Source organism: Coturnix japonica, chromosome 1 (assembly GCF_054131305.1).
Source record: "Coturnix japonica strain WE chromosome 1, WE-NBRP24, whole genome shotgun sequence".
Taxonomy (NCBI): Eukaryota; Metazoa; Chordata; class Aves; order Galliformes; family Phasianidae; genus Coturnix; species Coturnix japonica.
Window position 1 is genome coordinate 63,963,930 of NC_140663.1, and position 24,739 is coordinate 63,988,668.

The 24,739-nt window shown below is 37.6% G+C and overlaps 1 protein-coding gene across 6 annotated transcripts in view; it reads right to left on the reverse strand.

Annotated features, from left to right (window-relative positions):
* Window positions 1-24,739, reverse strand: part of PIK3C2G (phosphatidylinositol-4-phosphate 3-kinase catalytic subunit type 2 gamma) — a 270,420-nt gene that overhangs the window by 189,526 nt on the left and 56,155 nt on the right. For 4 of the 6 annotated variants that reach the window (XM_015867894.2, XM_085543196.1, XM_085543202.1 and 1 more), the window contains one exon: window positions 420-1,179. In XM_015867894.2, the coding sequence (XP_015723380.2) occupies window positions 420-1,124 (705 nt within the window). In that variant the 5' untranslated portion in view covers window positions 1,125-1,179. Of the gene's footprint in view, window positions 1-419; window positions 1,180-3,972; window positions 4,147-7,516; window positions 7,607-24,739 lie in introns of those variants that run through there. The other 2 variants (XM_032445925.2, XM_015867917.3) reach the window with 2 other exon arrangements.

Here is a 24,739-nt window from a genome sequence, read left to right on the forward strand (position 1 = left end):
TATGACTGAATACATAAAGTGCAAGGACATGGGCAATAAAAATCAAGAACTTTAAATGTGTAATGCAATGGAAAGCAAGGCAATGACAGCAGAGTAGCAAGGTCCTAGACTACAGGCAAGTGATGGTTTGTTCAAATGCAAGAGTGTGCACAGAAATAAAGGAAAGAAGCTGCTTACTGTCAGAAGACATCAGGTATATAGGGAACTCTAACAAGATACCCTTGTCTCTGCTTCGAACACTTAAATGAGGTCTGGGAAGGGATGGATCCTGGCTCCATCCCTCCTGGTCACTTAGGTGAACTATATGCACCTGAGTTCCCCTGGATTGGCCCTGCCTTCCATCAAGTGCTCAATCACTGGTTCAAGCCATGACTTAGTATTTCTGTTACAAAATGCTTAAGATCAGAAAATGTAAATACCTCTTTGTCATGTCCAGGGCTGTTTGGCCAGGTAGGTCCTATGCTGAATCTTCTGGAAGTACTGGTTAAACAGGTTTCACCCTTTCCATTTTCATCTCTCCTTTGTCCAAATGGATAGTTGTTCAAGGAAACAGGACATTGAGCATCTATGTTGTCAAAACCTATCTGATAATTCCAATAGGTATAGCTTCTCTCCACATTTGAATTAAACACATTTGTGACTGGAGTTATACTATTCCATCTGTAGATTTCTCTCTCTTGGTTATATGGGTAGGAATCCACCAGAGAGAAGTTTCCATCATCAGACATCAAGGGCGACTTGAAACCAATCTTTGGTGACATTGAGCCTTGTTGCCAGTGAGGTACAAAATTTTCAGAGTTAAGTTCACAACAAGCAACTGAAGGCTGACTGCAAAGCTGCTGTTCTGGCACATTCAGACTAAAGATATCTGATGTGAAAAAATGTTCTTCTTCAGGATGATGTAAGTGTGAAGAACCGTAAAAGAAAAATTCATTGTTGACTTCATCAACTATTTGATCAAAGCCCAGATAGACCTTTCCATAAGAACCAGAATGGTATGCCAGGTAAGATGCTTGGTCTCCAGCATGTCCTTCATAAAATTCATCGCCTGACAAAGGCACCTTTCCAAAGTATGCCATTTTTGATTTTTCCTCTTCAGTCTTGTTAATCCTCAAGGAAGTCATACAATATTTTCATGGTCAAAAGAGTGATGTTCGGAACTGGAGCTATATTACCCCACTGCAAGAAAGCACAGAACAAGAGTTAAACAACAGCAACAAAAATCTGGTATAGTGAAAGCTGTGTTTTGGTCTACTTAGTTTAGAGCTCTCTCCATGAGATGTAACAGTTTTCTTCATCTGAAGATTGAATGGCTTTTGCCTGATCCTTATCTCCAGGTACCCTTACAATTATTTTTATTTATTTCCTGTATCACGAATAACATCAAAAGGGTGTTTAGAACAACTGACCTAAGATACTAATTCTGACAAACACTAAAGAAAATGTCCACATAATTCCCCTTATTTTACACTTGTATAGCACACATAAGGCAGAAATCCAAAAAAAAAAGAGTGTAGGAAGGTTTCATATTAATGACAGTTCCATTCATATACTCTTTTCTTTTTTTTTTACCCTCTCTCCCTAACTTTTTTTATATGATATCATTTTTTATCCTACAGAGGTTAAGCAAGTGAAAGAACAAGGATAAAATATAGAAGACTTGGATCTCCAATTTCTATTATAAGCACTATACCAAAAAAGCTTGTACATGACATATATAAATAAGAATAATTATAAATAAATTCCAGTCTTTTGTTTGTTTTTCAAAACTAATGCATCTGAACAGACTGAGATTACATCTCTGTTAGTAAATTAATAGGACAGGACATAAGCTTCTGCAGTAGTTCACCATCACTCAAACTTATCGGCAAAGTTCCTAATCATATTTTGTAATGAAACTCCAAAAAAACCCAACAACTTAAATCTATTCTATTCCACTTGCTCTTAGTGACTTGGCCTGTGGCATTTACTAGTATAGAAGTAGACTGAAACACAAAATAGCAATACCACCAAGCATGTAGCTATGCTGCATACTTTATCACACAGAATAAATGGAAACATCTGATTTAATAATTCAATAAAAATATATTACCTAGCAGAAAAAAAAAACCAAAAACAACAAACCACTACTGAGATGAAAAGTACACTCAATATTGTTAAAGCTTAACACTGCAAATTGCTTTTCCAATATGTCCCCAAGATGTATACTATATTAGCTTCAATAATACTGCCCTGCAATGAAAACCTATACTATAACAGAAGGTATTCATCACAGTTTTGTTTATTTTTGTTTTACTTGAAGTCAAACTCTAGGTGACACAGACTTCTATCACCCAGAGTAAGGAATGAGAAGAGAAATGAAAAGTTAAATAGGCTGAAAAGACATCTTTACGTTAGAGGCTGAATAACTCTTTTAAGCATTCAACTTAGTAATTTCATGTGCTGTGTAGCTTGGTATGCCTTGACTGTGCTGAAAAAAAAAAAAAAAAGAAAAAGAAAAAAAAAAAAAGAAATTTATGAAGTTTTCATTTATGAAAAAATGAAATTTATGAAGGGAACTAAAATGACGCATATCACTTTGAATGCCACCATCAACTTCAATTACCAGCTCAGTCCCCACAAATTTCTCCCATAGTATATTCTGAAGTACATTTGCAGATGAATAAAAGAAAGATGAGAAAGAAAAAGATACATACATTAAATCAACAGAGATAACTTATTTTATTCTTTTAAAAATTATTATTATAAAAATTGGAATGTTTCAGGAAAAATAAAAGACTGGAGAATCTCTCCATCCTGCTTTACCTTCCTTAATTAAGTTTGGCTCTGGGAAGACTGTAATAGAGGCACAGAAAATGCAATGCTTTTTATTCCCTTTTAACAGTTTCTAAAATATTTTCTTTACTTTTCAAACCCATGCCATTTACAATGATACATTAATAGCTAATAGCTAACCCTACTTCTTATATCACTACAGCTTTTGTGCATAGCATCCCACATTTATCAGACAGGTAAGACACATATCTCACCTCAATCCATCTATGCAACTGCTTATCTCCTGCATTCTCCATACTGTAGGAGAAGTATTGCTTCCCTACCTGACTTTAAAAACAGGCCAGATAGATATACGGTGTCAGAGGCTGGGATGATTTGTGTGATTTGTTCCCATGTTCTTCTCACTGGGCTGAGGAGTCCACATGAGAAATGAGATTCTGTACAATGCATGGCAAGAGGAGCAGACCCATGTAGTGCTGTGTGTAGCACCACATCTCTTTTACACTGGCACATGATTAAAGTGAACCATTTAGACTGGAAACTCAGCATGTCATGTTGTAAATCTTAGTGTTTTAAGTCTCACCTGCTCAGTTATGGCTGGGCTCTGTACTTAGACCAATATTCAATCCTTTTCAAAGCAACACCCACGTTCAGGGAAGGGTTTGGCTTTTTACTGCATCTGAATTAAGTGACGTGCACTGACTGACAACGCTGAATTTTCAGAAGTCACTAACAAAATGAAAATGTATAATGCAAGCTTTATATATATTATACATATTATTTTGTATTTCAGGGCTCATTTTCTTTCCTTCATGGTTTCTGAAATCGCATTTTGGAGAGTTTCACAATTTTTCTGTGCAATATGTAGACTTGCTTTTCCTTTGAAATGACAATTCATATTTTCACATAATTGCATGCTTCTGGGATTTGGGGCTTTAAGGGCAAATCCCAACAAATTATGTAAAACATTCACTACAAACCAAGGGAGCAGACAGCATGACAAAATGCTCACAACACTGTTGCTGCCGTCCTACTATACAGAAGTACTTCCTTACTTCCACATGCACATGCATTCTAGTATAAAAGCTTTGTGAGCTGTAGGCTCCATTTTCTCTCTTATTTTTTTTTCCCCAGAACCCAGGAGTGCAATACTGGTTCAGTTGCTAAGCAGTAAGAATACATGTTGCAACCTCTTACCTGAAACACACAGTTTGTTAGAAGAATATACAGCCTCCTCCTATTTCTTCCTGTTCACAGACACTTTCAGATGACCTATGTGCTTTCAGCACCAAGGGGGTGTAACTTATTTGTCAGAAGCTTCTCTTCCCGTTTAACCGGTTTACTGAGGTAATGATTCTTTCACACGGCTTCCTTCAGGGAAATTTCAAACAGTTGTAACAATAAAAGGTAACACCTTATTTGTTGTTTCTCTCATTACTTAAGAACCTTTTTTTTTTTTTTCTTTTTTTCTTTTTTTTTTTTCCCCTTCTTTAAACACAGTGGAAGATGATGTCACACTTACAGAGCATGTATCAAACATGCTTAAAATAAAAAGACAACTTCTCCATGGGAAAGGCTGCAGTTACACCAGGATTTAGAACTTTCATTCCACTCCATCTTCATACAGCTCCTTACTGCCTCTGGTGGCAGTTACTGCCACTTTGCTCACAGGAGAAATGGGAGGAAGAAGTATTGCTTGGCAGAGAGCTCCTCTGCCTTTGGCTTCTCAGTCTGCAGAGTTTGGGTGGGGGCAGAATTTTTCTTACATATTTCTCAAGGATCGATAGAGCCTTTGCACCTTTGAAAAGAGCCTGATGAACTGGGGTAAATACAACAACAGTTACTAACTTATTCCTAGACCTCAACTTTGCCAGGTCACTTCCGTAAAAGGGAGCAACAGAGGCAGCTCCGTACACAACATGGAAGGAAATCCCTCTGGGCCCATCTGCCTCCAAGCTTCCAAGATCACTTAATAAGGAATAAATGATCCCACTGCGGTGGCAACTCAGAATTCACCCAGAATCCCAATCCTAGTCTACTGCAAGGTTATTAAAAGCAGGGAAATATCCTCAAAGAAGGTGAGGCAGTCAATATAAACAAAACTTATTCAATTAGAAAAGGCCGTACAGTAAGACTGAATGGAACAGGATAAAGCATTTAAAGTTAATAATTAATTAGAGATATCTTATATCTGATAAACCGAATGAATAATAATTTGATAAAGCATTACTGGGAAAACTCTGCACTTCAAAGTACCGCAAAAGCTGTCAGTGGCGTCACTATGATTTAAAAGCGGTTTGTCAAGGACAAAAGTTATTTCAGTTGGTGAAAGGCGATGCTTTCCTTCTCATATATTCTCAAACTGTTAAAAAATGCTAAGTTGCCCGCAGACCATTTGTTGGCATTTATACTGCATTGTAGACATTACCAATGATTACTGTGAAGTGACCCTGAGAGAGGATCACACCAATTTTAGGAGCTGCCATTTCTTAATATACGGCAGCGTGACTGTGTGATATTGCTTCATCTTGTAGAGACTGAATGTCCTAAAAGGAGAAGGATAAAGAAAACAGACGAAATATGCACGGGAAGAGCCTGTGTTCCCAAGCAATCACAAAAAGCTGTATGTGTAACATGAACTGAGCTGGGACATGTCCTGTCCCTACAGTGATTTGCATGAGAAAGCTAGGAAGATTTTTCTTGGGAAACCCAGAGCATTTTCACACTTTTTACTTTCTGTTTCCCATCAGAGTTATAGGTGGGAAACTGCTGAGTCACTTTCTACTCTTATTTCCTACTAGAACTATGGAGAATCATCTCCTCCCCTTTTGCTGGCATGTGGGAAAATCTATATAGACAAAGAAAACTGGAGACTCACTGGGATGCTGCCTTCTGTTCTGTTAGACACTCTTGCTGCTCCACCAACTGGCAGGAACCCACACCTCACTAAAATTAAAGACAAATCGTGTTTTGTTTAGCCATATATAAGCTTACACGTACGACTTTGGTCTGATTAAAAGCTGCAAGTAAAGAGCTGGCAAAGTAGTTGCTCTTACACACCCCAAGATGTACAACATTGTCAGCACGTCATTTCTTTAAGTCTTGCTTCATACAGAGTTTGGAGCTTCCTCAAACCGCACCTTTGCATTTGAAACCTTGAGGCTCTGCATTTAGCAGGCTTGTAAGGAGAATGCAGCAAAGTGTTTCAGCAGCCTATGGGACTAGAAGCCTGGCTAAACACCCAGGCAGCGAGAAGTCTTCTCCGTTTCCTAAGATACAACTGCTCCTGTTACTATTCTCCAGTGCCACCTACTGTCATTTTCCCAGAACTGTGGAGCAAGGAACCGACATCTTCGTGTCAGGCACAGTGACGATTATGCTTTATGTCTGGCTGCAGGGGATGTCTTCATGTCTATCATTGTCGGTGACAACTATGACCCCTGTCAGAAAGCTGCACTTTATGAGGAAGATTCATGGTTGTTGAGATCCTGCCTGCAGATGATACGATGCTACTTCTCTTAGTTCAGTTCTCTTGCTGCAATCGAGGTGATGAGAAAGGATCAGCAAAACTGCATGGAGTTTTTTCACACATTGGTGACAACAACAACAACAACAACATCAACAATGTGAACAATGTCAAGATTTTATTTTGTTTAAGCAGCAGAGGAGAAAGAATTCTAGTAACAAAAAGATGTGGTTAAGATCTAGTTTGCTGCACTACCTGCCCTTATTTCTTTCTTACTTTCAAGATTTGCACAGTGTGTACTGTAACACGTTTGGTAAAACCCAGCAGAGTAGATGCTGCTGGGCAAGAAGAATAAATGTCTGAACAAACATGACAGTGTTTGACTCATGATGTGACTCATCTATTAAGAGGACTTACGTTGTAAAGGGCAAAAAGGACTTGCCAATTTGGAAAACAATCCTCATCCTCTATTTATTCACATGGAACAAGTCAAGGAAACTGACAGACTTAAGAGAGATTAAGGAAGCAAACTTTCACTTTTCTACGAGAAAGTGATAGATTATGTTATATTTTATTCAGAAAACATTTTGAAAAGCTTTGCTGACTCCTACACATAATATATGAAGTTACTAGGTTACCAACACCCTGCCACCATTTGAAATACCCTGTTGTGAAAGACCTACCTCCCCCGTCTGCACACATGGAATGCAAATCTAACTATGACTAAATGCAGACTATGGATTTTAATCTCTCCTTTCATGTGAACATCTTCCGGGCTTTGATCCTGTAAAAGGTACAGCACATTTTACTGGAGTTGTTTCTGGGAGCAACAGTGACTCCAGCTTCAAAAATCAAATTGCTGAGAAAACTGAATGCTGAAATGGAGATCAATCTCATCTCAGCCATCTTAGAATACAGTTAAAATAAGACATATTGGCAGATTTTTATATATCTCTATATGTATGCATACACACTGTATAAACTTATCAACACATGTATGTATGCGTGCATGTACAAAAATATGTGTAAGCATATATATATATATATGTGCTTATATAGATATATATTAGGCTTTTGTGTATAGATGCATACATACATTAAAGAGTCTAGGAAACACTAAATAACCCAAAAAGGAGCTAAAATTTTTCAAAGGAGAATTCCAAGAGTTTCAAGTGAGAGAGTCAAATTTCTCAAAGCTGGATGCCTAAAGCCATAGCTTTTTTTCATACTGCTTTTAGAATTTTGCTTTGTGCTGTTTGTTTCCATTTCCCTTACCTTCTGTGATTTTTCCACTGCTGTTCTTTCTGCTGACCCAGTCCAGTGTGCCTCCTCAGTGGTTTTCTGTTAACAGAAAACTCAGCTTTGTCATTCCAGTGTACTCAACAAAGTTTGTTGACCTTCCAGAAACTGTTCATATCATACACTGTACAAATATAAAAACAAAGCCTTGTGATACTAGCGTGCTGTTAAGGCAAACTCCCTACATTCTACAGCAGGCTTTTTCCTATGGAAAATTTAGCAACTTGGTTCATCACCTTTTCTAAGGCTCTTTTTCCCACTGCAGTCCACAATGCATGGACACCTGGGGTATTTCTGGAGTAGAAGAGACCCAAAGAGAACAGAGATCAGCCCCAGAGCACACAGCTCAGCCACTCTGGTGAATCCAAGCACGGGTGACAGAGCCAAGGTGACTTTGCTATTGTAGTCTGGCAGAATGACCTCAGAATGGCCTCAGGGAACAGTATTACAACTGCCTTGAAGAGAACATAAATTAAGCATGGCTTTAAATTCAGCTCATGATAAGTGAAGGGAAGTTTTTCACTGAGAAAGTGGTGAGGTGCTGGCACAGGCTGCCCAGCGAAGCTGTGGGTGCCCTGTCCCTGGAGGTGTTCAAGGCCAGGTTGGTTTTGGGACCTGTGCAGCCTGATTTAGTGCCTGATTTAGTGGTTGGCAACCTTGCCTGTGACAGAGGGGTTGGAACTAGATTATACATGAGGTCCTTTCAAATCCAGTCCATTCAGTGATTCCATGAAAACAGGGGTAAGGAACTGGTAATAAAGACCCATTTGCACCCCTTGCATTCATGACGTGAAGAGTAACTTCAAGTCCACTGGGGAAATTATAAAACATAATACTATAAACCAGTATATTATAAGCTATTATGTACAGAAAGACTAGTATAACAGCTAAAAGCTATAGGCTCTATTGTCTTTGTCAAAGAAAACAAGTTATTGTTTAAACATAAAACTACACATATCTAAGGTCAAAACAATATCTGAATTACACATTACTAACCTTGTCTCAATTTGCATTTCTGAAAGGATGCTTTTAGAATTCTAGAATGGTTTTAGTTGGGAGGGACCTTTAAGCTCATCTAGTTCTAACCCCTCTGCAATAGGCAGGGACACCTCCCATTAGATCAGGTTGCTCAAAGCCCCATCCAGCCTGGCTCCTCCAAGGAGGGGTCATCCACAACCTCACTGGGCAACCTGTTCCAGTGTCTCACCACCCTCACAGTACAGAATTTCTTCTTAATATCTAGTCTCTCTTACAGTTTAAAACCATTTCCTTTGTCCTGTTACTACATGCTTTAATTAAATGTCACTCCCCATCTATTCTGTAGGTCCTCCTCAGGTACTAGAATGCCGCTGTAAGATCCCCCAGAGCCTTTTATTCTCCAGTCTCCTGCTGGTCACATTTCATTTGATGCAACCCAGGATACAGTTGGCCTTCTAGGCTGCAAGCACATGCTGCCAGCTCACATTGAGTCTTTCATCAGTTGACACCCCCAAATCATTCTCCTCAGGGCTGCTCTCAAGCCATTCTCTGCCCAGCCTGTATCTGTGCTTGGAATAGCCCAAACCCAGGTGTAGGACTTTATACTTCGCCTTGTTGAACTTCATGAGGTTGGCATGGGTCCACCTCTCAAGCCTGTCCAGGTCTCTGGATGTCAACCCTTCCCTCTAGCATGTCAACTGTACCACAAAAGTTGGTATCATCTGCAAGCTTGCTGAGGGTGTACTCAATCTCACTGTCTATGTCACCAACAAAGATGTTAAGTAACACTGGTCCCAGCACTGATCCCTGAGGGGCACCACTCAACACTGATCTCCACTTCGACATTGAGCCATTAACCACAACTCTCTGAATGTTACCATCCTGCCAATTCCTTATCCAGTGAGTGATGTATTCATCAGATTCATTTGTCTATAATTTGGCAACCAGAATGTCATGCATGTCAAAAACTTTGCACAAGCCTAGGGAGATGAAGTCAGTTGCTCTTCCTTTATCCACAATTTGCCCTTGGTCAAGCCATGTTGGTTACCACCATTCACCTCATCTTTATATTCCATGTGCATTAGTAAGGCCCTCAGGAGGATCTGCTTCATTATCTTGCCAGGCACAGAGGCTGACTAGCCTGTAGTTCCCTGGATCTTCTTTGCCTTTCTTGAAAATGTTTCCCCTTATGTTTCACCTTTTCCGATCAGTGGAAACTTCAACAGACTGCCATGACCTTTCAAACATGATGGACAGCGGCTTGGCAACTTCATCCACCAGTTCCCTCAGAACCCATGGTTGGATCTCATAAGGTACTATGGACTTGCATGCCCTCAGGTTCTTTAGATGGTCTTGAAACTGATCTTCACTCATAGTGGACAGATCTTCCTTCTCCCAGTTCTTTCCTTGGCTTTCTGCATCTTGGGTGGTGCAGTCAAAGACCTCACCAGTAAAAACTGTGACAAAGAAGTCACTGAGTACCTCAGTTTTCTCCATGTCCTTTGCGACTAGATCTCCAGTTTCCTACTGGAGGGTCCACGTATCTCTGTTAGCAACAGTGCACAAATTGCAGTACTACAATATGCATCTTAAATAACATGGTATTTCTGAATTTTCATTAGACTTCTTGCACAGGGGTAGCTTCTTGCATTTTTCTTTCTCTTTTAATTTTACTTTCATAATTGCTCACAGTATGACTGAAATGCTTGCTTTGAAAAAAAAGCAAACCCACAAACCAAACATATGGTTTTCACAAAAAAATTGTCAGAGGCCATATATATAGTTTTTAAACCAACTGAACAGCATTCCTTATATGCAATTCAAGATATAAAGCATCTGCTTAGATAGCTAATTTGGCTGCATACTTAGGTTGCCTATGCATGCCAACAAAGCATTCATTATTGTTTTCATTAAAACTCTACCTGCAGCATGGAAACCAACAATAATTTACTTGAGTTTCTGCATAAATAATGCAAAAGTTCTGCTTACCTGCAATAATACATATTTTGGCAAACTGCTATGTGAAATTAAGCTCACAGCAGCCCTCCACCACAACTGGGGAGGCCCTTAAATTAGTGGCTGGCATGGAGATGCTCTCAGCGCAGATAATCCAGCTTCTTTCATCTATCACAGCAAAGTACCTTCCTCATCAATGCTACCTAGGCAGATTATTTTACAAAGCAGCTGCTGTCTTCTATGCCAGGTCCTGTGCTAGCCTGTTCTTACTTCTGCTAATGACACTTCTGTATTTATGAAGCAGGGGACCTGTATAATTGAGCAGGTCAGTTGTGACCACTGGGGCTGGGTGCTAAATTTACACTGCAGCAATTCTGCAGCTATAAACTTGCAATGCACTTGATAGCACCAAAGACACTCACCCCACTCCTCTAGCCTTAGCTTAGATTTGTGCCCCACACAGCACTATCTTGAGCAACTCAGTCAAGGCAGGGCGTGGAGGGGGGTGGAAAACAAACTAGTACAAAAGAAACACGTAGCACCATGCACCACCATCCTACAGCTAAATCCCTGATGACATGAAAGCATTCAAGGAGGGGCATACGTTCCACTACAGTTGTGAAGGAAAGTGAAAAACCAGGAGGCACTATGTATATCCCCTGCCCTAAGTGTTGAGCCAGCCCTGGCTCACCAGGCTGGACCTAGTTCACTTCACTCTCTTTAGTGTTCAGAAACATCTGTTTAGAATAAATTTTATGCTGAGGGTGGTGACCCTGTTCCAAAGTGATGTGTCACAAGCAACGTAAGTCTCCTCTTTTTCCCAAGAAAGAACTGTCTTTTCCAGATCAGTCTGGTCCCAAGCATGGGAACACCAGACCAGTCATTCCAGTTCTGGTGGAGTCAGTGTGGGAGCTGTCCTGATGAAAAGCTTTGAGCTGGGACACCTGACTGGAAACCTGTAGTGTTCAGACCAAACATGAGCCTGGGGTGTGCCTGAAAGCAAATGAATACAGAACTCATTGTCATTGGGCTTTTCGTTAAGGCCTGGGTGTTTTTTGGAGGAAGAGAGAGTCTCAGAATGTAAAGCAGAGCAAGTCATCTCCATAGTTTGGGAGGTTAAAAAGAAAAACTAGGAAATCTGAGTAATTCTGATGGTCAGGTGCTGACGTATCATCTCAGAAGGCTGCATTGCAGGCCTCCAGAACATATTCAAAAAGAAGGTACAATCTTGTACCAAATAACATACCCTTCCTTGGAGGCCTATCATCAGCATGTTACAATTAGCCAGGAAAAGAGCTTGATACTGGAATTTGAGAACATATGCAAGGTTTATCTTGGTATTAAAATAAACCTCATCCATAAAGCCCCTTGAACATCAACAGTGAACAACACTTTTGACTTTTTCTCTTGACCTTTCCATACCTACATCACAGCAGCAAGTCTAGAAAAATAATCCAAACAGTCTAGACCAGGGCTGGAGCCCACTCCTAATACATTGTACATATCCTTCACTGCTGCAAACTAGGAAAAATCTCATTCCTCGCTTGGTTGATCTACTTTTATATCCTTGATTCAAATGGAGTTTGAATCATGTTTGCTATCAGGATATGAAGAAGCCTATTGTAAGCAGGATATGGTTTTCTTAGATGTAAATGTACATGCAAAATAGAAAGAGCTTTGATATTGAGATTTTTTTTCCCCTGAGGTTCAAGTATTTTATCATTTTAATATTATTCCATTTTCCTGTGGCATTCAATTTTAAAACGTCTTTTGTATTATCTCAGAGTATTATAATTCCTTCAAAATTCCTCTGGAGGGCACTATTACCATAACTATACAATTAGCTACAGATGGATGTAATAGAGATAAACACTAAATAGCCTTGTTGGCAGGAGGTAGAGTGTCTTTTAACCAAGACAGCTTCTTTACTGCTGCCTGGGACATTGCTTCAGAGAAGGTGTGAAATCTTAGCTACATAGACAAATAAAGTTTAGAAATTATTATAAAAGTTTGTCTGGGAAAAAGTACAGGCTGGAGGAGGCAAGGGTAGATAAATTGATGTCTTTTTTATCAAGAACTGGTATTTGGTGTATCCTTCAAACACTCTGCCAAAGGGATATTTTCCCCAGGTATAGGCTGAACTGTGAGGCTTTGGGGTTGGGAAGGGTTGAAAGAACCTATACCTCTTAGTCTCTATGTTCTCTGAGACCACTACTGTACCACTGAAGCTGGGCCAGCAATTGCAAGGTCTCTCTACTCATGCACTAGTGCTGCCCTGTCTCAAACCATCGGGCAAAGTGATCTACTTTCCAGGATTCAAAAAAGCATATCCAGCATATAGAGATGGTAAGATGGGTAAGAAGGGTTTCTTAGTAGCTGCGTGTTTTTCAAAACTGAGAGGGAAATCAGAAATGAACTTTGCCGTTCGTTGAAAAACTTTTAAAAACAGGATAGACTCACACAAGCTCGGAAAGGTGGAGTTGAAAGTGAACGTGTACATCTAATAGAGTCGCCCTCTGGTGATCATGTAATGTACTACATGATGATCATTTATTTCAGGGCTCTCGGAAATTTTGTAGGATAAAGTGGTAACCTGTGATGCTCAGATTTTAAGCTTTTTGTCCCTGAGAAAGATCATATCTAAGAAAAGTTTTATTTTGATTCTATTAATTCCTCTTGTCTTTTACTTTTATCAACTGCACATTTACCTGGTTCCGTTATTACCGAGTTAAACTAGAAACTATTTGAATAGGTACAGTATTTCTGTGAAAGATTTTACAGCAAGCAGCACAGAGAATATAATAACAGTGAGGATCTTGGGATACTGTGTTGAAGAAAGCAGTGTTGACATAATGTGTTTTTAATTAGGCCATCAAGTAAAGGAAATACGTAAATTAGAGGGAAGGGCATATTTCAGTTATGACAGGAAAAGTATTTAATTAATATTACCAAGTAAGAATTAGCACATACATGCAAAATACAAAGCCTGCCAGAACAAAAATAAATAGAGTTTTTAACTTAATTTCCTATTAAATTAAATCTGGACCTGCACTGATTATTTCATTAGCAAAAGTAATCCTGGCTCTTTTTCACTGATCTCCTACACATTTCAAACTGATTTCTCTGTTCTTCATTATCACCTCATTCAATGTCAGTCCCCACGTGTTTTATTTCGACATTTTTTTCTTCCTCCCTCATTGCCACACTGAATTTTCAAAGCTTCTCCTCCTCAATAGCAATTGAAACATTTTGTTTCAGAGGAAGAGGTATTTAAAAAAAAAAAAAAAAAAAAAAAAAAAAAGACATGAACTTTTCAAATAGGTGTAAGAGGGGGAAAAACAACAAAAAAAGATAGGTCAGATTTTGGGTACACCAACCTTGACATTGTCCTTTTTAAAATACTCCCCAGGCAGCGTTAACTTTTGCAACCAGCACTCAAGCAGCCGCTCACCCTAGGGCTCAGTCAGCTTGGCAGGATGACAGAGGTCAGCATTTCACACGAATGAACAATTTCTCCAATATATAAGGCAGCCATTCAGCTTTCTCTCTCTTTTCACCTGTCCTTTAAAGTTTAAACTGAGGCTATCATAGGTACTGTGCACAATGCAATGAAAATCCCTCTTTCTATTAACCCTTTGAACCCTTATGATGAGAAGTGATATCCTCACAAGTTTAAACTGAGAGTCAGAAGCCGCAGAAGGGCTCCTCTTCCTACCCCTCTTCTTTTGTCAATTCTCCATACCAGTTTCTTTTGGCTATGTACTTTCCTTCACAAAACCTCTGTTACTTTTCTAACTTGACCACTGAGTATGACAAAATCTTGCTATTCTGACTGTCCCAAATGTGTGCCCTAGGAGGGTATGATATTTTGGCCGGATTCCCTTTCTTGATTAATACTTGTATTTCTGTTTTGGTTGTGACTGGATAATGATAGGATGCCATTGTGCAGAACTTGCACAATGAGACCCAATACATTTAATTGTGATAAAACTGTCTTTCAAGTGAATCTTAATCAAGGTGCTAGGCAATATGTACAAATTTTGATAAAGTCAAGGGGTTAGGCTAGATGAACACAATTCTACAGTCTATAGTCAAAGACTGAACTCTTTTGTCCTTAAAATTAAAAAGCATGTACTATGCCTGTTATTAGTTTGATGCTTTGAACAGTTATCCATCCAAATTGTCTGGACAATTGAAGAATAAATCTATGTGACTTTGATTCAAGCTCACTACTGTAGAAATTTGTGAAAATGAAAGAAAATCGGAGCCTGTGCTGTACTTTTACATAGGCAGCAAACCTCTGTGCTCCCTGAATTCAGAGGTCAAATAAAATTTCTCGGAGTTAGGCTGGGGTTTCACTTTAACTCAATGTGCAATTTTTAAATAAAAAAGTCATTCAGAAGCATTCTCTAAGCAGCCATTAGACAAAAAAATAACTATCTGGGAGGATCTGATTAAGATAGATTAGGTAAATTAGATTCAGAAGGCTAAGAACACAGTAAAAGTGTAGCATTTACTGCATTACATTTAGAAGGGTTTAGGTTGGCTACAAGAAAATTGTGTGCACTCTGGAGCCACGTGCTGATATTTGCTATCCAGATTTCTACGTATACAAAGAATACACAGAAGATCAATGTAACACGCTGCAAACAATTGGGAAAGTCAGGGAAGTGCACGTCTCTGAGTTCTGATTAGTTGTAAGGGCCATTACAGCCACTCCTTTTGAGTCCTAAAAAGCTTTAAGCTGGGGAAATCATGAAAGGGCTAGGATATCAAATTATGACAAAAGAGAGGTAAGAAATTCTGTGTTTTGTCCATTTGGCTGGTCCAGCCTCAGTAGTAATTAAAATATTAAGATGTGCAGGGTTGGCCATCAAGCCTTCATTTTCATTGCACAAATGAAATTTTCATTGCACTTCCTTCCTCCCTTCCTCCCTTTCTTTTTCCTTTCTTTTTCCTTTCTTTTTCTTTTTCTTTTCCTTTTCTTTGTTTTTCTTTTTCTTTTTCTTTTTTTCCTTTTCTTTTTCTTTTTCTTTTGCTTTGTTTTTCTTTTTCTTTTTCTTTTTCTTTTTCTTTTTCTTTTTCTTTTTCTTTTTCTTTTTCTTTTTCTTTTTCTTTTTCTTTTTCTTTTTCTTTTTCTTTTCCTTTTTCTTTTTCTTTTCCTTTTTCTTTTTCTTTTCCTTTTTCTTTTTCTTTTTTTCTTTTCCTCTTCCTTTTCCTCTTTTTCTTTTTCTTTTTCTTTTTCTTTTTCTTTTTCTTTTTCTTTTTCTTTTTCTTTTTCTTTTTCTTTTTCTTTTTCTTTTTCTTTTTCTTTTTCTTTTTCTTTTTCTTTTTCTTTTTCTTTTTCTTTTCCTTTTCCTTTCTTTTTTTTTCTTTCTTTCTTTCTTTCTTTTTTTTTTTTTGAAAGTTTACAGTAAAAGTAAAAAAATAAGGCTGGGGTGGGGTGGGGTGGGGGGGGGGGTGGGGAGGGGAGGCAGTTTAAGGGTTCCTTGCCAGAAGGCAGGAGCTTATGATCCATCCAGATCTCTGAAGGCTGAATTTCAGCTAGAATTCTCTGGAGCTTGGCCTGAAGTGGATGTTGCTTCAGCGAATTCAATTTTCCAAGGTATTAAGAACTGTGGAAGTAAAATAGATGACAGGCACTGAGGGTGGAACTGTAGCCCCACTGCAGGTTAATGGGGCTTTTTGCCACTGACTTCAGATAGGCTAAGATTTCAACTCTGCTTTACGGAGGAAAGCAGAAAAGTGTAATACAATATTTAAACCTTTGTCATTGTAAGCCTGAGTTTGACAGTAAAATGTTTATAAAGATACTGACTCTGCCTTTAAGACTCTTTGATAGGTATGGAAAAAAAGCATTACATGGGAGTGTGTTAAGATTATTCCACTACTAGACTGAAAGAAATGAAGATTTTCTAAAAATTGCTACTTTGAGCATATCAAGACTTTGAAGGAGTTAAACCTATGATGGAGAAGAAAAATAAGATTTCTGAATAAACTACAATTTTTATATTCCTTTTAAGGCAGAAGACAACTGAGCAGTGTAAGCTGACAGCTTGTTTTTTACATCCTAAACATGCTGCTTTCCTCAGCAGAGGCACAGCACCATAGAAGAAGAAAAAGTTTCATAACATAATTGGGAAGTCATGTCACTGAGACCTCCTACAGTCAAATGAACAAAAAGCCACTGGTGTTGGAGACTAAAGCTCTCGGCACGCTTGTTTTCTTTTCTATGGATGGAGCTCCTGTGAGATTTGAAATAAAGTCTGTGTCTATCTTGTCTTCTTGTTGGCTTGCCTCCCTTTTTCCTATCTGGGGAGGATTTTCACTAAACATTTGTCTCTAAAACTCTCAAAATCTTGTCTTCAGAGATACTGCTTACTCTTTTTCTTGCCTCTTTTTTAGGGATTTGTTTTGCAAAATTCACATACACTGGTGGTCCCCAACTTCATTGCTGATTTTAAAACATTAACGTAACACGTGCAAAGAAAGTATCTAAAATGTATGTAGCTTGAGGTCAATTAAAAATTTATTAGAAGCACATTTGGCCACTTAGTAAGGAATTATCAACTGCTACAACTCACTTTGAAAGAAAGAAAACCACTTCTGATATTAAAGAGGTTTTTGATCCCCAACCTTACCCTCAGAGAGTAAAATGAAGAGAAATGTAGAAAAAGTCTTCCTTTAATTCCAACTCGCATATAATTTCAGTGGTCTGAATATTTTACCTTGATCTTAGTGGTCTGAAAACAAATTAAGATATAGACCATCTTAATACCACCAGATGTAAGGAAGAAAGGAAATTGAGGGGGAAAAAAGAAAAAAAAAAGAAAGAAAAAAAATGACAAAGATGACAGGCAAGGCAGCATGGCAGTGGATCAAAAAAATCAGGAGCAGAGGAAAGAACAGCAAATACAGAGCGGAGCAAAAGAGACAGTCATCAGAGAGGGCAGTAGAGGATGGAAAAAGAAATAAGCCAAGAAAGGAGGGGAAATCTAAATCAGAAGTGCAGTGGAGGCAGAAAATATCTAAACAGAAAAAAAACAAAGTTGTAGAGAGAAAACTAATAAATTATGGAAATGAGAAACAGAAGAGCTGAGGAAAAGGGAAAGCAAAGTTGTTGAAGCAGAGAAACAGAACAATAAAAGGGACCACTTCACCTCTAGGAATACATTCCATTCCAGTCAGTAGGTGGCTTGGGACCTACAATTAATGGACCAAATTCCTGGGGAATGAAGACAAATAAAGTCTACCACAGGTTTTGGGCAACGCAATTACAAGCTGCCTTTCAGTATGTTTAGGCTTGCACTGGGCTAGCTAGGTTTGTCTTGTCTGCCTGTTTCAACAATTATGCCAACCTTACTTTATCTTTCCATCTGTTTCCTGCATCTTTCTCCCATTACGCTTTTCCCCTTGCTATTCTTCACCTTGATTTAAAAGGGCAACTGTAACTACTGCTCTTTCCAGCCACAGGAAAAAGACTGAAAGACGACAGCGTATCCACAAAAACAATAGAAGAATTGTAAAGAAGGGAGATCTGTCAAGAAGAAACAAGAAGGCAGTGCAGTTCACTATTTTGTCTTTGATGCTGCCGAATACAGATATTTCAAAGGCAACTGTAAACATCCTTGTCTACATGTTAAAGTACTACAAGTTTCTAAGAGGAAAAATATGTTAAAAATATTACACATTCAAGTGTGTAAATGAATATCCCTGGTAACTTAAACTGAAGTTGATTTTGATGTATTTTATTTTAATTTTTTTTTCTTCTGTTTTTAAGCAACTATTTTTCAATAATGCTGACCTGGTTTTTATTACTCTTTTAGCCCCTTAAAAGTCCATTATCTTTCTTCATCACCAGTTCTGCTGAACCGAGTCCCATTTTAGTGTTGAAATACTTTGCCAAAATATGAAAGTCCCACAGCCATAACACCAATGTTTTTGAAAGTGGATTTCATTCCACTGTTCTAACACATCACTGAACTTGAACTGCAGCTTTTTGTGATGCTTCAGTTTATTCTTTCAAAATTTCAGCAGTAAGTTCTTACAAAGGAGGCCTGTTAGTGAGCCCTTCCCGCTCCATTCTTTGCTGCGAAGAGAAGAAAGCAAACCAGACTTGGAACATTAATGAAACACTTCAGGAATTAATGGTATGCATGTGAATGTGATGCTGTCAGATGTTATTCATTAGATCTCTTGATTAGCAGCCTTCTTGCTGAAAAGAGCAACAAGACCATGGCACTTGAAGTTTGGAACTTTGAACTATAAGCAGCGCTGTACCAATTGGTATGCTGTAATAATGTAGTTTTATCTACCGACTTATATTTAATATATAATTAGGCAAACGTAAAGGGCTGGAGAGTGACTAATTAAGACTTATTTTCCTCCTTGTATACAACACTGATTGTGGTGGCTCATGCTGGGAAACCACACAACGTTGGTGAAACTCCCTGTTTCAGTGACATCTGTTACACATTCATGGAAATAAAATGAATGTGAGAACAGTTTACAAATAAGATGAATCCTGCATCACTCACCAGACCCAGCTCTGGAAGTACAGAAAGTCTAGGAAAGATTTGGAATGTATGCAATCTTGCATGGTTCTCATGCATGAGATGAATGCCCCTCATTGGATATAATCACAGGTTTTAAAAATCAGTATTTGTTAATTTCAAGTTCTTAATCTTTCCAAATCAAAACCTTTTGTGAGAATATAAAATATGCTTTAATACTTTGCCAGCAGGAAAGCTTCTAAACTCTATGGCAGGTTTTCTGGTCAAAACCAGAGAAAGAACCCCAGATGATGGTTACTGAGCCAGAGTGGGAAACAACACTGTAGTTTCATACTAGGGGACTTCAGAAAGCAAACATAAAAAACATAAAACAACGACAAAGGAAACAAAACCAGAAACACAACACAAAATGGAAACAAACCAAACTAACAAAAAGGCAGCAAAAACTGAACACCTACAAACGTGTTTCAACTTAATAAAATTTCTTTCAAACATTTTCACTTGAAACAAGCATTTTCTGCTCACGTTCACTGCCAGCCAGAAAAGGATTGCAGCCCTCATCACTGAACTGAGGGTTAAATAGAAGAAAACTCAGACAAGTGAAAAATTACAAGCATGATCCATAAAATATTCTGACAGCTGGACACAAAGTAAGTCTCACAACTGTAAGTCCAAGAAAAGAGCCCAACTGTGCAACTAGAGCTTCTCAAATTGTCTGACAAGGATGATTCAGTGGCCGGTTTTTCCCACAAAGAAAATGGGTGTGCAGCACCACTCATACTGATTTCTGCTTATGCTGTTGAACCTGTCTAGCTGATCCACACATGGCCTCTGAGCTAATGCTTCTGAAAATGTAAGCTTCAAAAATATTACAGTTTTCTACTTATCACACACCAGTGAACCATCAAAGGAATGGACAAAGAAAACTGCCAAGCATGAAAACCAATCACTGTTTAAAAAAAAAAAAAAAAAATAAATAATAAAAAAAAATTATCTGACTTTACGCTGAGAAGGGTCTCAAACACCATGAGTAGCAAACTTTAAGTGCAAGTGAATAAGAATGTCTGTAGGCCTTTAGGTACTATGTCTCTACAGTCTGATTTCTACATAAAATGAACAGGAGTATCTTCTCAGTATAGATTGCATAGATCTAACCTATTTTAAGCGTATTTTTGTGATTATCAGCAGAAACAAATGCCATTCAGGTGGATCAACACCAACCATAGTAGTCTCCCCTCTGATACATTTTTTTCAGTCTTAAATTTTCTGTTCACATATCTGCATACATGTAATTTCAAAATTCTCACTTTGCAAGCCTTGATAAGTACATCAAAATGTGCTCCATAAGTGAAAGAACAAAGTGAAAGTGTTAGTGCAATCTATACATAAGTCTTTCTGATCTGCAATGATAAATGTGCTTACATGTTTAAACTACATATAGATTAGGTTTAGCATAGATTGTCTGAGTCCAGGTAAAACATAATGAAACAAAACAAAACAACATCTGGAAAGTGAGGAATCTTCTCATCAGCATTTTAAGCCCTTCAAAAACAATTCTGCTGTAAGAGTAAGTGGCCACAGCTCATTGCCATAGAAGGAAACAGTTCCCAGAAATAGACTTGCAAAGGTAGAAATATTCATCAGTATTTAAGAAACAAACAGGCCACAAAGTTAAAGAAGGCAAATCAGAACACACTCATCCCTGAAATGAATACTAAGGTTAACAGTTTGGACACTTTCCTAAAAGTATGCACATTTCTCAGCACTTTACTGAATAGAGATGAGCTGGTCCCCAGTCCAGCAATCCATTACAGTGACAAAATAGCTCTTAGTATGCCCAGTAACATGCATGACAGGAGCAAGTGTTGAGCTGCAGCCAAATTCTGTCTCTAAGTGAGATAAAATCAGATCCAGAAGGCTAATAAGATAAGGATCAGTGCTCTGTGTACATCTATTCATTCATCAGAGAACCAATTTAAGGAGAGGAAAAATAAATGATATATGGAAAAAATACGAGGAAGAAAAGCCTTCCTTAAGTATTATTTGTTTCACAGTTTTTGTAAAATTCGAGTAGTCGTTGCCATTGTCAACAATATTTTTCTGAAGGCATTGACTAGCATGATAGGGAAGAAACTGTGACAAAGCCAAACTATTAACTGCCTTCTACTCAAGTCCCATTCTACAATAAAGTGCTTTCACAATAACTGCAAGAGGCAAGTAAATAAAATATTCTTCATCACGTATTGTATGTATCCCCATTTTTATTGTAAACTCCTTAAGGCAGAAACTCTTATTAGTGCTAAATATATTAAAATTCAAATCAAATAGCAGAAAGGAAAATAAGTGTAAATTAATTTAACTTGCAACCAACACTGCATTGGAAAACATTACAAATATCTCCAAGGAAAATTTGCAGAACCTAAAGAAACTGATCAAATGGTGAATGAAAAAAAAAAAATAAATCAACTTGTAAATAGGGCTGTATCTTCAATTTAAAACCATGAAATCATGCACTTAACAGGGCAAAAAATATCTGCAAGGAATTCAGCCTCAGTTTTTACTTCTGGTGGAGAAAAAACTGGCTTTCTGAGGATGCTGTCAGAGCTTCTCAGTCCTTCACCTAATGTGACTGAAATCATGACTGGATGTAAGACAGCATAGGACTTCGACATTTACATCTCAGTTACCTCTGTTTGTTACTAGCTGACTCACAAGTCTAATCTATCTTCCATCTGGAATGTTACATATGGACACACACTAGGAAAATGAATGCTACCATATGAATGAATGCAAGGACTTCTATGCCTACAGTATGGGAGTTAAAGTCCTTTTACATACAAGAATAATCTAGAAAATAAGATTCATGAGAGCAAAACAGGAAGAGGGATGATTAAAAGTGGTAACTAATTTTACACTAAAACACAGAGTTTCTTCTTAGAACAATACCTTGTTGAATCATTAGCAGATAATAGCCTTGATGAACTAAGAAGTCTTTGCTGTGATTGTCCTTTGTAATAAACCTCTAGAACTAGAGAACCAAATGCATATATTTTTAATTAAATTTTACCATACCTGTGTTACAGTTATGCTTTGTATATGCTTCAGGCAGGTTTTGAAAACCTATTATTGTCATCAGTCTCAACATGGCCAGCTTCTATTAAGGAGACCAGAGCATATCTTATGTCACTGCTGACACTATTAAAATCAGTAGACAAGTATAGTGATGACTGTAGCATGCACACTCTCCTGCAGATAGTCAGTATGAAAACTTTGAAATTCAGTTAAGAGAAATATTCTCAGTTATGATGCCTAGCAAATCAATTGTGCCTAATTCATTATATAATCAACTTCCCAAAAACTAACAAATATCAACTGTATTGTCAGCAGTACAATACTGTCTTCAATATGGCTAGAAAGAGGTTTCAGGGTTTTCATAGCTAGCAAGAATAAAAATTTGCTTTGGTCTCAAAAAAACCAAAAAAACCCAAACAAACAAGAAACCAACAATACAACATTTTAGGAAGAGAGTAGATTATTTCAAGCAAATTCTTTTTCATGCTAAATAATGAAAAGCTACTATAAAGTTTTTCATAATGCTTTTTATTTGTCTGAATTTCAGAATTTATAAAAAGGAGCAGGGTTGACAAGAGCTGAAATGTTTTCTACCCATTAAAGAGGCTTAGTGGAGATAATACGTCCATACTACTGACTATATATCAATATAGCATTAGTACTGACAATACAATTCATCCCAGTGCTGGAGAGACTCTCTTTTTGGAAAGATGGTAGTTGTCTTTACTATTCTTACAGTCCTTGGCATCTTTACCACACTTTGTCATCAGATCTAGGACTACTGAACCATAACACCTAGGCCAAACAAATATTTCCTGGCATTGAGGTACTATATTAATTCCAGTATATAAGAATCAAGGTGTGAAAATCTAAAATTCATCTAAGAATTGTCATCTGAGACTGACATATAGTGACAGGACAAAGTCTCTAGAGATGGAGGCTCAACTGTTGGAAATGCTCTGTGAGTGCCTCAGTTCATCCATTTGTTTATTCCTGGAGACTGTTGATATTTAAAAAAAATAAAATTAAAACAACATATATATGCAGGGCAGAAGGTGAAAGCAAAGGGAGAAAAGTCAAAGAGAGGGAGGGAGACTTTAGGGCATTAGAACATTCAGGCCAAGTTCCTCTGTAACATGTAAGTGACAAAGCAGAAATCAAACTTCTTTGATGCCATACCACTTTCACCTGGTGAAGAAACACTGAAGATACTTCACTAGACAGGAGTGAAGATTTTCAAGAAACAAATACTAGGTCATATATTCATTGTTGGCCACTGTTTATTTATAATGTTAAAGAACCGAAATGCACACATTTTTGGTACTTATTTTTATACTGTTATCTTACATGTACTTGCCAATTTTCCATGAGATATATGACTATATGACACATTATATATATATATGTATATATATATATCTCCTATCACTTGTATTCTTTGCTATTTATCATTTGCAATTATTTTGGTTCCTGTTCACCTTCTTCAGTTAAATTTGGCAGTGGTACTTTTAGGATTTTCCTTTTCTGTTCTTCACTTACTGAAGAAATCTGCACATTCAGTGATGTGAAATAGGTGATTAAAAAAATAAATAATTAAGTGAAGATGAAGGTTTAGGTTAAAACATTCACAGTTTTAAAGAAAACAGTGCATAATTAGTGTATTAGCATCTATGATCACCTATACTCTGATTTCTATATGAAAAAAGATGTATTGAACATATTTGTATAGAGTATGTGTAAGTGGAACTCCAGAATTATACACATCCAAGATTACTATTATGTTTCTGCTTATATTTCAGGACAAGATTTCTGTATAATTAACAGAAAAATCTATTGTGTTAATTAACAAAATTACAAGAAGCTTCTATTTATCCTAAACAATAAAAAGACTGTTTAGTAATGGGTACCTTTAGTGAGTAGTGCTTATAAGGAATCATTAGCCCGATACTTTAATGAATATTAGATAAACGCTTTTGGTAAAAACAAATAAACAGAAAAAACACATCTGCACTGTCTCTGGCAAGATATGATACAGAAGACTACACTGACAAAGAGTCTGGTTGGGAAGAGGATCTAACAACATTACCTCAAGAAAATCTAAAAAGAAAGAATTATATCTGAGTATCTAAAAAGAAATTACAAAGATGTACTTTAGCAAGAAGCTAAAAGTCTGACAACTAAAAAAAACAAACACCAAGAACTCCGTACTGGTGAAAAATGCTTCTACTCTTGAGACGCAGATCGTACTGAAGAAATAACACAGGAGCTGCAATAAATTCTTAACCAAAATCATTGCCAAATATAGGTCTTTTAACAGTATAAGAAATTTTGAGGAAAACAGTAAAACCTTACGCCTCATCAATAGCAGATGAAACACAAAGTTCAAGCAACTCTTACATCACACCCCTAGTTTCAATTATACCCCGCCTTTCATTTTCATGCCAAACAACCTCATGTTCTACATTTTAATTTGATTCTCTGTCACTTCTATTTTCTTCTGAAGACCCAGGGTCTCCATTACCAAAGCTACAGATAAAAGCCCATCCCTCCCAGCCTTCTCATTTAGACTATTATAATTCTCATTCTGAGCTCGCAATTCCTTTCCAAAGGTTGATATTTGATCCTCCAACTTTGGCACAAGATGTTCCTGTGCCTGATATTTCACACTAATCCTTCCTCC